General features: G+C 48.4%; 4 protein-coding genes across 4 annotated transcripts; 2 read left to right on the forward strand and 2 right to left on the reverse strand.

Moving 5' to 3' along the window:
- Nucleotides 1–247: 247 nt before the first annotated feature.
- N7479_005445 (mitochondrial 54S ribosomal protein uL5m) lies at nt 248–1,471 on the reverse strand (the record flags this gene model as incomplete). Its single annotated transcript, XM_057253142.1, has 3 exons — nt 248–371; nt 424–1,119; nt 1,221–1,471. The coding sequence occupies 3 exons, from the start codon at nt 1,469–1,471 to the stop codon at nt 248–250; spliced, it is 1,071 nt and encodes a 356-aa protein (XP_057107004.1).
- A 1,340-nt stretch (nt 1,472–2,811) lies between these two features.
- N7479_005446 (ubiquitin C-terminal hydrolase family protein) lies at nt 2,812–5,399 on the forward strand (the record flags this gene model as incomplete). Its single annotated transcript, XM_057253143.1, has 5 exons — nt 2,812–2,898; nt 2,967–3,050; nt 3,107–3,475; nt 3,538–4,228; nt 4,291–5,399. 5 exons carry the CDS (start codon nt 2,812–2,814, stop codon nt 5,397–5,399), a joined length of 2,340 nt encoding a protein of 779 aa, XP_057107005.1.
- A 333-nt stretch (nt 5,400–5,732) lies between these two features.
- Nucleotides 5,733–8,748, forward strand: N7479_005447 (vacuolar protein sorting protein DigA; the record flags this gene model as incomplete). Its single annotated transcript, XM_057253144.1, has 3 exons — nt 5,733–5,949; nt 6,023–8,603; nt 8,664–8,748. The coding sequence occupies 3 exons, from the start codon at nt 5,733–5,735 to the stop codon at nt 8,746–8,748; spliced, it is 2,883 nt and encodes a 960-aa protein (XP_057107006.1).
- Nucleotides 8,749–9,161: 413 nt separating this feature from the next.
- N7479_005448 (uncharacterized protein) lies at nt 9,162–11,714 on the reverse strand (the record flags this gene model as incomplete). The annotated part of the gene is made up of 7 exons (XM_057253145.1): nt 9,162–9,351; nt 9,440–9,899; nt 9,963–10,258; nt 10,314–10,400; nt 10,456–11,307; nt 11,358–11,470; nt 11,550–11,714. The coding sequence occupies 7 exons, from the start codon at nt 11,712–11,714 to the stop codon at nt 9,162–9,164; spliced, it is 2,163 nt and encodes a 720-aa protein (XP_057107007.1).
- Between the last annotated feature and the right edge of the window lie 370 nt (nt 11,715–12,084).

The following is a 12,084-nucleotide window of genomic DNA, read 5'->3' on the forward strand; positions in this document are numbered from 1 at the left end:
ATCATGGGGTCTTTCTCGGTAGTATTGATGTAACCGAGCGAAGGCTCCTGCTGTCACTTTCCAATTATCGTATGTACTGTTGCTCGCTGTAAATGTAGATTGAATTTAAGCCAAAGATAGTACACAATTCTGAATAATCACAACGACCATTATGCAGGTCTTCTCTAAAGTTACATGGTGGATATCACAAGACTACCCAAAAGGAGATATAATAAAAGACCAAAACTAGTCATCAGGTAAAACTGATCTAGTTAACGATCTTGCCGTAGAAAGGAATACCCATAGCACTCAAGAGAAGTCGTGCATCCTTGTCAGTTTTAGCGGTAGTGTGGAGAGTGATGTGGCAACCAGGGATCATCTTGGGAGGATACCTATGAAGCAGGATTAGCCTTGATACGACAATAGAACGTGGAGCACACTTACATATCGTAGTTGATCTCAAGCTCCGGGAACAGAGCAACATTCTCCGGCACCAGACCAAAAGTAATGTTACCACTGCTATCACCACTGGATCCCTTGACACCATCCCAATCCTTGATACGGGGCAGGACGACATCAACCAGCTTACCAAAGAAGTGGTACATATTCTCGCCATACAGCTCAGCCTTGACAGCGACAGAGTCACGGTTTGCCGCAATACCCCAAGGAGCAACGTTAGACTTAGACTTGAAAGTTTCAACGCGAACATTGGAGATAGCCTGGACGGCAATACCAGCGACGTGAAGCCAAGAGGAGTTTCTCTCAGCCGCGGCATTCTTGACATAGCTGTGGATTGTGATGCGCTCAAGTTCGGGGATGTTGTTAAACTTGATCGGCTTGCGGAGCAGACGCAGGACGTCGCCGCCACGGGGTCCACGGAGGACACGGTTCTTGTGGTAGGGCGAGCTGTCATCCCATTCGCGGAGACGGGCTGCTTTGGGGGGAGGCTTGAAGCCTGGCGGTGTGTGCACGTAGCACAGGGTCATGATGTCGGCGGAGACGGTTGAGTCGAAGGTCTGCTCCGCTCGGGGCGCGGAGAAGGGGCCTGGGACGAACAGTCGGGAGGCGGGGTGGGATGGTGGCGGCGGTTGGTGAGGGTGGAGGGGACCACGGTTGTATTTTGGGGAGCGGAATTGGTATCTGCAAGGAAGGGATCGGGATTAGTTATTGTTTATTCCGTTCGATGTTGTTTTCGTGTTTGCAGATGCGCACAACTGAAGATGTAGTTGGAGTGCTCTTACCGGCCTCGGGGAAGCTGGTTCTTACGAGCAGCTGCTCGTGCAAGCGGGTCGAATGATGCTGCTGCGCTATTTGGCACAGCCGTTGACAGAGATGACGCCGATTCCAGCTCGGTCAGGTGGTCCGACAGACGCCGTGCCGGGGCTTCATCGGAGACATTGCGGCGCGATAAAAAGCCTTGAGGGCGAATTGATGGCACCGTGGCCCGGGGCAATGCCCTTGTTAGATATCTAGACGGCTCTCTGGCAGCCATTATGTGAAAAATGTGGTGTGATGGATTGGGGATCATCTCGGACCCTTACCAAAAATTGTTCGCGCAGATAATCCCGTCACGTGAGCCTCTGGATATTAACGCCTTATAAAACAGGCTCTATATCCGCCTACATATGTAACTACTAATCAACTAACTCACTACATAGTTACAATACCTTGAGTAGTTGGTCAATAATGCTCGGCCTAAGTATTTTATATTGATCCGTTTCCTATAGACTCACCCTGTAATAGAGGCTGTCCACTTACACTACCTCTATCCGTGGACTTGACCATACTCCGATGACTAAACATTCCAAAGTCATTTACCGTACTTACTACTGCAAAAAAAGACATTTAATGGGAGATATTCCTTAGGTACATGAGGTTGTTTGTTTGGAAAAACTTATTCATTCATCAGCATTGATCTTTGGGGGGGGGGAAATGGAAGGAGGTCAAGCAATCCATGGATCTTTGCTCAACTACAATAGACTATCCAGGAGGACCCTCGCTGGATGGTTATGCAACGGAGATTCGGCAGTAGCTATGAATGATGCCGCCTTATTTGTACCTAAATATGCACATATCGATGTGATTTATTATAAAGCAGAGACAATAACCGTATTATAAGTAGACATTACTAGGAGCTGACAGGGCTCTACATTAAATTATAGCCCTAATCTTTCAAGATGGATACATACATATATCCTACATACATTATGTATCTTCGCAGATAAAGGCCCTAGACTATTTCTTAGGAGAAACATCACCAAGTCTATAGACACTGCCACAGCTACATAGTTCAATCTTTGAAGAATCTAGGAGCTTAGAATGAGACAACTTTGCTGCTAAGCTTGTGAGCTATATACCAAGTTTCTTGCCATTTCTTGCGGTGAATCTGACCACCCACCATGAACATATATTCATTCTTGGAAATGTTCTAGAAGATCTACCCTTGTCACCCCACACTTTTCAGGCGGTGACATGGGGGAGCTTTCTTTATTGCCAAGATTAGGGCAAGATGTTGGCGCCTAGCGGTTGAACTATGGTAACTGCCTTAGGTGTCTGCTCCCGCTCTGCCCCGCAGATCACCTGGAGGGTTGCTCACTTCTAATCATTTGTCCAGTTGCATGCTTCTTTTCGACCCGTGTTCATATCAGAAGTTCTCTACTTATGATGTATCCTACATGCGCACTCCAGAAATCCTGCAGCCTTGACTAAGCTCTAAGCTAGTTCTAGTCTACAGGTCTCCTGATCCTCGCATGTTCTCTAATCTTGAGCTCATTTCTTTCTATCTAGAAAGCCTGCTCTTGGAGGTGTTTTCTATCATCTCCATTCGCAATAATGAGTGGCATTCATCGGTTTTTGACGCGTCGCGACCGGCACAATAAGTTGAACAAGCAAAGCAAAGAAGAGGTATGTGTGTACGGAGTACAGAACACCGTGATGTTGCCTCCAAATACAAGATCTCACATTGGCTGATATTTTGTGCTTTTTAGGCATCTCATATACTTTCACGTCCTCTATTCCATGGACTTTTCAAGGCAGAGATAATACCGGAAGATAATCACAATCATGAGAAGGTATGGCCTAAGCACATTACAGCCAGTTTGCACCTGTCTAATATTCGGAACTCCAGGTCAAATCCCTTGCTCAACGAATGAAGCAGCTTGGAATTACTGCGATAGAGGAAGAGCATATGAATTATGCATTGAAAGCCACACAAGGTGACACAGAGAAGGCATTCAGTCTGCTACTCCTGCTAGAGGACTCCATCGAAGGAATCATCAGGAATTACACACCGAACACCAAGCTTCTAGGTGCAGAAAACCGTCAAGGAGTCACATGCTATCTAGACGCGTTGTTGTTCGCCATGTTCGCCCGTCTTGATTGTTTTGAAGCCATTCTATACAAATCATTTAATGATGAGCCGCGTCGAAAGCTTGCAATCCTTCTGAGACTATGGGTGAATCTGTTGCGATCGGGGAAGCTCATAACCACAGATATGGTTAGTTATAATACTTGTAGTTGTCCCCATCTTTCATCTTGGTACTGACTAGTTGCTTCCAGACAAAGCACCTACAGGAGTCCCTAGCAGAATGCGGTTGGGAAGATGCAGCCAAACTTCAACAACAGGATGCTTCAGAAGCATTCACTTTTCTTACTGAAAAGTTAGAGCTGCCACTTCTGACTTTAAAGATGGACATCTATCATACTGGAAAGGAGGATGAAAGTGATGACCATAAGTTCATCAATGAGAGGCTTCTCGAGGTTGCCATACCACCAGAGCCAACTGATGGACAATCACTCACACTGGAAGACTGTCTGGAAGCTTACTTCAATAACAGAATTGAAGTGAAACGACATATGGAACGACGCAACACTGCAAGCTCGATTAGATCGGCGGATTCACTCTCCATATCCAAGGGGTCCACCTCACATGTTGAAACAGTGGAGATTGAGGTCACACCCACTGTTTCTCCTTCTCAAACAAATGCACCGCGAGCCGAAAAACCAAACCCCTGGTCATCCTTCAGTGAGTTCGCTGAAACCCTCGAGGCATCTCGAGCACCTGGCCGACGTGCTAGTATTCTTCGCGAGCGGTTCTTTCCGGATCCAAGTGACCACACAAATACCGGAGATTCGAATCTGGAGGAAGATACCAGTGCAGATCAAGATACCAGTGGCGATGCACAACCTCGAAGGGGCTCATATAAGAAAGAGGTAATGATGCCTGCGTGGCAGTTTTTCAGTTTGATACGTATGTCATCTCCTTTCCTTCTGTTCTTTAAGTTTCGCGTGAACTGACCTGATCTTGCTTAGCGTGGTATACAGACAATACGCCAACAAATGACGCGCAAGTTGCAGCACACTTTTCCTCAAAACGGCCGATCCTTGGGATGTGTCTGAAACGTTATTCCTTCTTGCCAGACGGGAAGGCAGTCAGACTCAACACACACATTGATATACCAACAGAGATCGGCCTGCCTCATTTCATCCAAGATGACAACTTGGATGCGAATGCTCCTATCTATGGGAGCTTCAAACTCTCTTTGCAGGCTCTGGTTTGCCACAGGGGCAACTCGGTTGACTCGGGGCATTATATTTCCATTGTTCGAGGCACCAATTCCGCCAATGGTGGCACTCCTGTCACTAGTGGCCCGGAAGCCCCAGAGACATCCAAACATTGGATGCGGTTCGACGATCTTGCAGCAGAACGAGTGACATTGGTTGACATTGATCATGCGTTGAAAACGGAATCTCCCTATCTTCTATTTTATCAAATTCTTCCTATCGGCGAAGATCCATCTGCGCCCAATATTCCGAATGCACCGTCATCTCGGGCGTCAGACGGCAGTACACTAGCCGACCAAACAGATTTCAGCGCCGAAGACTTTGCTTCTGAGCGACCAAGTGTTGAAGTGACAGCGCCATGCGAGACTAATGCACAAACATTAGCCAATGCCGCAAGACGACCCAGCATAGCATTCTCAGATGCCAGTAATCCAGCTGGTCTTCAGCCACGCTCTGTTCCATCCTCATCGCCTAAGCTGGCATCGATGGATGAAGAAAACACAAAGGGGACATCGCTCTCAGGTCGTGGGCCTCGATCAGTCAGGAGTAATCCCGGCAGTCGTGCTGGCAGCCAAACGGGTGAAAATAGAATCAGTGCCACTTTTTCGCGCTTTGCTGAACGGCTTAGTCGGGATAGAATTAGCAATGACGGATTTACAGAGGGAAAGGAAGGAGATGAGTCTGCAATGGAGATTGATGACACTGTGGATGAGCTGAAACTCGGGCCAGCTGCCCTTGAGAACAAGGAGAAGCGTGGTAGAGGCCGAACGAAGGATCAGGAGCGGCACAAAGGGAAGGCAAAGGAGAAATCTAAGGAAAAGAGCAAGAAATTGGATCGGGAATGTGCAGTGATGTGAGCCAGGGATTACCTTTTTCATTTTGAGATACCCAGTCTAGCTGTTGCATGTTTCACAAACGAATGATACCCCATGAGGCATGAGCAACGAAGCTAGCTTTAAATCAACAGATGCCTACAAACAATTATGTTTTCTTTTCCTCCAGTGTAATACTAGATCTGAGAGTAGTTTTGAGTTGGTGATCTTGGGTCTTGGCCTCAGGTGTCGAGGCATCATCCACATGGCTTAGACCCCAAGAAGCTCATTTCCGTCCTGCATCAACTCGCAAAACCTTGGACTCGCCTCAACTTTTGTATGAGCGGCATGACATAGTGCTCATACAGCTAGCGCATCATGGCGCTGGACGGATCCAGCAGTTATGTTGCTCCAAGCAACTTAATGGAGCCACCGAGCTCTTCCCTCCCCATGTTCGACGTTGAACGAGTGCAGCTGGCCTTCTCCGTCGCTGCAGACTTCGTTGCAGCGCAGGTCGCCAACAATGTGCTTGTGCTAGCATTATCAACTAATCGCATTCTCCGGATCGATCTCGACTCCCCTGAAGATGTCGAAGGTAGGCTTCCGAACCTTCCCCGCAGCAAATGCCGGTCACAACAAGTTGACCTAACCGTACTCATGAACGATAGACATCGATCTCCCCAAGAAATCTTCTGAAGTTGGAGTGATTCGGCGCATGTTCCTCGACCCGTCGGCATCTCATTTGATTATCACCACGACCCTCGGCGAAAACTACTATCTCCATGCCCAGTCACCGTCCCGACAACCGAAACCCTTATCACGATTAAAAGGAGTGTCAATTGAAAGCGTTGCTTGGAATCCATCTTTACCCACCGCCTCTACTCGCGAAATACTCCTCGGTGCCACTGATGGCAACGTCTACGAGACTTATATTGAACCCTCCAGCTACCGGCAGGAGAAGTATACCACTCCGGTCTACCAGGTGCCAGGTGCCTCTCCGATTGTTGGAATCGCGGTAGAACCAGTGCCCTCTAAGCCTGATCAACGAAGGATACTTGTGGCAACTTATGGGAAGCTATTACATTTCATTGGCCGGACAGGAGTCTCAAGGCACGGGAGGGAAAGCGGCGTGTATTCGGAGCTTTTCCAGCGCGAGCTACCAGTGACCCACGAGGTTTCAAACCCGTCTGGCTCTGCACCATCTTCGCTGGTGATTTCGCCCACAATTTCAGAGAGTTATCAGGCCGAAGGGTATGCCGAAAAGCAGTTTGCGTGGCTCAGTTCCGAGGGGATATACCATGGTCAACTTGCGTCGGAGTCTCCATTCAAGACCGCAAACATGCTTGCGCGCTCAGTATTTCCAGCTTCGGAATCGCCGCGAGGAGGGCGGAAGTTGATACAAGACCCGATTTCTGCCATGACTTTATCACAGTGGCATGTGCTAGCCCTTGTTGGGGGCAGAGTGGTTGCAGTCAATCGTCTTAGCCAGGAAGTTGTCCACGATCAACCCGTATTGGAGCCTGGGCAAAGCGCACTGGGCCTCTTGACTGATCTCACCAAAAATACATATTGGCTCTTCACCAGCCAGGCCATTTTCGAAGTTGTAGCAGGTGATGAGGACAGAGACGTCTGGAAAATCTTTTTGAAAGAGCAAAAGTTCGATGAGGCCCTTCACTATGCCCGAGGTGCTGCCCAGCGAGATGCTGTTATGACTGCTTCAGGTGATTTCCTGGCAGGCAAAGGCAACTTCCTCGAGGCAGCCAAAGTATGGGGCAAGAGTAGCAAAGGGTTCGAGGAGGTTTGTCTTACCATGATTGACCATAAAGAACATGATGCTTTGCGGAACTACCTCCTCTCCCAGCTGGCAACATACAAGAAGGCCTCGCTTATGCAAAGAATAATGGTTGCAAGCTGGCTTGTGGAACTGTTCATGTCAAAGTTGAATTCCCTCGATGACAATATCGCCACCAAAGCCGAATTGGCAGAAGGCACGAGCACCGGAGAAATCAAGGATCAGCTTGGTAGCATTCGAGCTGATTTCCAAGAGTTTGTGAACAATCACAAAGCAGATTTAGACAAGAAAACAGTATACGATATCATCAGCAGCCATGGGCGGGAGGAAGAACTGTTGTTCTTTGCAACTGCTACAAACGATCACAACTATGTTCTATCGTACTGGATCCAGCGCGAGAGATGGCTGGAAGCCTTGAAGGTTCTGCAGCGGCAAAGCGAAGCCGATGTGTTCTACAAATATAGTAGTGTGCTGATGACACACAAACCGACAGATCTGGTCGATATCCTGATGCGACAGACGAACCTTGATCCTGAGAGACTGATCCCCGCGTTGTTGAATTACAACAAGTCTGCCAGCGTCTCGTCTCTAAGCCAAAACCAAGCCGTCCGGTATCTGAACTTCATTATCGTCAACCACCCAAATCCATCTGCGGCAGTCCACAATACCCTTATCTCAATACACGCTTCCAGTCCCTCGTCGTCCGAGGCTGGACTGCTTACTTATCTCCAATCGCAGCCAGCATCCCCCCCTCCATACGATGCAGACTTCGCACTTCGCCTGTGCATCCAGAATCAACGAATCCAGTCATGCATTCACATCTACAGCACAATGGGACAATATCTACAAGCAGTAGAGCTAGCCCTGGAGCACAATGACATAGAACTCGCTGCCATCGTCGCGGACCGCCCGGAGGGCAACGACAAGCTCCGCAAAAAGCTATGGCTCCTCGTTGCCGAGAAAAAGATCCGCCAACCGGGCACGGGCATCAAAGACGCGATTGAATTCCTGCGCCGCTGCGAACTGCTCCGCATCGAGGACCTGATCCCGTTCTTCCCCGATTTTGTTGTCATCGACGACTTCAAGGATGAGATTTGTACTGCTTTGGAAGACTACTCTCGCCACATCGACTCGCTCCGCCAGGAAATGGATAACTCAGCCCTTACAGCCCGCCAAATCCGCGGTGAAATTTCCGGTCTCGATACTCGCTACGCCATCGTTGAGCCAGGTGAGAGGTGCTGGATCTGCTCGCTACCCGTTCTCAGTCGTCAGTTCTTCGTCTTTCCCTGTCAGCATGCTTTCCACAGTGACTGTCTGGGTAGGGAATTCTTGGACGGCGCTGGTGGCAAGAAGAAGTATATTCGGGATTTGCAAGCGCAGCTCAGTAGTGGGGATATCTCTACCTCACGGCGTGAGGAGATTGTTAAGGAATTGGATGGGCTAGTCGCTGAAGCTTGGTATGTGTCTTTCCTATTAGCTTACCGGTAGTATATCTTGCTAACCATATCTTCTCGCAGTATCCTCTGCGGTGACCATGCCATCAAACAAATTGACAAACCCTTCATCGCAAGCACAGAGACGGCCGAGGATTGGGCTCTCTGATATGCATCTCCCAATCAATGTTGACGTGTTCGCCATGGCGCAAGGCGCTGTCTAATATCTCTCTCGTGTGGTGCTCAGACAATATTTCTGCGATACTTTTTTATTACTTTTGTTTTTGATTTTTCGCAATACCCTTCCTTGTCTTAAGCAGGTGCTACATGATAAACGAGGCCTAGCCCTCGTATATAGACATGGCTATACTGAATGTGATTCGGATCCAAACATTAATTTTGTACACATTCGAAGAGAAATAGCATACGTAAATACAGCAAGTAGACCATAAGTAGTTGACCTAACTCCATGCGAAAATAAACAAATTCCGAGAAAGATAGAAAAGGAAATAGGGATGAATAACAGAGGGCTATATCTCAGAACATAGCCCTAATATACCTGCCCCACAAAGCGCAGACCACCTAGTTCTCGGGCCATAGATACCGCAGCAGTTCCAGATCCTGCGCAACGGCCGGACTGTGCGCTGCACAGTCCTCCAAAAATCCTAGCATCTCCTCGTTCCAGCGTTCCCAGCCATTTGGCAATGTCTCGCGGAGACGGGCACTTGGTGAATGGGCTATGCAATAGAAAAGCAGGATTTGGCCAAAGAATCTTGAGCGAAGAAAGTCAGTCAAACTCATTCAAACACACAGTTATATTTGATTAGAGATTAGAAAGGAAAATGTAAGGGCCAACTCACTGCGAGCAAAAAGCAAACTTAATCGGAATACAGCTCTTCATTTTCCGGAAGATACCCTGAGTGATCGGCCAGTCCATTGCATTCTGGAGACCGCTTCGCACCTGCACGAAGTCTTCATCTGTTAGGAGGTGCGGGATTCGGAGGGCTTTGTATAGATACGGGCGGCCGATGTGGAAGCGGGCGATCATGTGCCGGCCTTTAAGCATGGCGTCTGCTACTGCTATTGCCGGGGAGAGGGGCTGGTTCGGGTCTGTGTGCCTTTGTCTTGGGGAAGAGAGATGGGCCGGAGATGTTACTGAGGCGGATGGGGAGGGGTGGATAGAGGGCGTTGCTGGGGTTGGGTGTGATGAGTAAGGGGCGTTGCTGAATTGGATTGCGGTTGGGAGGTTGGTGCGCCATTGTTCTAGTTGGTGGTGTAGCTCGGTGTTTATTGCCGGGAGGGGGAAGGTTCCTGAGTCCGCTAGATGGAGGATTGGTGTTAGAGGATGGATTTTTTTGTGCGTGGAATGGTAGGATAACTTACAGTAGAAGTAGAGGGAATGGCGGATCCGTGTGAGAATGATGCGATGGGCTACCTGGGCCAGGAAATGGTATTGGAAATATGAGTCGTCAACTACGCTTGATGAATTGAAACGGTTTGAGGCGTAGCCGGTTGTTTCGAAGCCGATGAATTTGGGAATTGGGACTTTTTCTTCGAGACGAGAGAGGCCACTTGGTGGGAGGTGTAACTCTTGTACGAGAATGGTCTCGTTCATTAGACAGTTCCAATATACGCGGGATTTCATATCTCCTTCCCACTCGTCAAAATTCACATTATGGCTGTATCTGAGTCAGTATTTTCCTAGATATTTGAGATAGATAGGCCATGACTCACTTTGTCAACATTGATAGACAGCAAGTGGCAGCGCGAGAAATCATTGTCCACGAATCAATCGGACGAGGAATCTGACTATAATATATACTATAGAAAATGAGTATCAAGCTGCATATAGAAAGTAAGCTTGGGATATACGTACGAGGAAAGAAGGTAGAATTGACAACTTTGGATATCGTTGTCGCACATCAAGAAGCCGATACGCCGCCGAGCCTCGTTGAAGAACCGCAATCCAGGTTGCTCTCCGTAAACCACACTCATCCATTCTGGGGGTTCAAATCGATGGCCATGAGTGCCTGGCAAAGGGTAGTTTCCTTCTTGATAGGCGAGAACAGCGAGACAGCCCAGTGCTAACACATTAAGCACCAGACAGCTCTCTAGATTGTATCCAAAGCCACTCTCGATAGCTGAGCCAAGAGTGAAGGAAAAGAAGAACCCCTTGTCCATAATCGGCGTGGAGGGGTTAAAAACATTGAAGAACGCATCTGCCAGACCCCTGATCATTGCCAACGGAAGTACTTCTAGCCAGTGATCTCCCGCTTGTAATGGATAGGGCCTGGCAAATATCGGCAGCGAAGGCCGTGCTGACTCGAGTTCAGTAACGTAGTTTTTCCCGAGCATTTCATAGGCGGCGAGTAACTGCTTCGGGAGGATCTGTCTTGCTCCAGGCCACACAATGACACCATGCTGACTGAAAGAAATGGAGATCCGGCCTGCAGAGTCTGGCTTTGGTTGATTCTCTTCAAATTCAAAGTCATCTCCATCCCCAGCTGCCGCGGGTGTGAAGTTATCCCCGATGGTGGGCAGCATCGATAGGGGCTGGTTGCCATTATCGCCAACGGCAGGCGATAGCTGCGTCTGCGGTTCACGAGCAGGGGGACTCATCTGGCTCCGGAGAGACTGCAGATCACTCAAAATAGATGTTGGGATGTTTTCCAACTTTGTCTCCAGTCGATGGAGAGTGCTCATGATCATCGTGAGAGATTGATCGCGTCTGCAATCGTATAAGCAATTACAGATAAAAACTATTGGCGGGTGACTTACTTTGAAGATTTACGCTCATTATAGACACATTCTAGGCCAAGGGACTTACATAGTCCACACCTCGGCCGCGATTCATCGCATCTCGTCTTTTTTAAGCGACAAGTCTCACACGCCTATGACTGGGGGTTAGAGGACTCCGGATGACTTGGTCGCGTCGCAGAATAGAATAGGCCAGGCAATATGGACACTTACAACAGTGGCAATGAAGTTCCTTGGCTTCTTAGAGGGTCCGGATGATTGACCGTGCTCTTCCTCGCCAGGAGAGAGCAGGTCCTGGATTGGCATTAGGCCATTGTTATCGGGGTCGGGTGGCATATGAGCGCCTGCCCTGGACTCCTCGAGCGACCGCTTGCTCATTTTGCATCATTGAGAATGTAATTTCTCCTGCAGCATCCTGGGGGTTTGATATTGAGTCGGTCGTTTTTTTTTATCGCGGAACCCTGGGGGGTCCCGGCCAATCAGAGGCCATCCTGCTATGAATCATCGCCTCCGTCGCGACTTCAATGGGTGAGATAAATCAATCTACGATGGATGTGTGTTGGGGAGTATGGAAGCTTTTGAATTATTTATATGTTTAGGTAGTTCGCGGGATTTTAGAAATATATTGGAAGTTAATGATAAGTTGATTATCGAAATATATATCCATTGTTCATTGTCGGGTAGATCTTCCAGGTACTACGCATAAAACGACCAATGGTTCTCCTTTCCGGCATAGGATTTACAAAGT

Source organism: Penicillium vulpinum (assembly GCF_028829585.1).
Source record: "Penicillium vulpinum strain IBT 29486 chromosome Unknown utg000003l_segment0_segment0, whole genome shotgun sequence".
NCBI classification, from domain to species: Eukaryota; Fungi; Ascomycota; class Eurotiomycetes; order Eurotiales; family Aspergillaceae; genus Penicillium; species Penicillium vulpinum.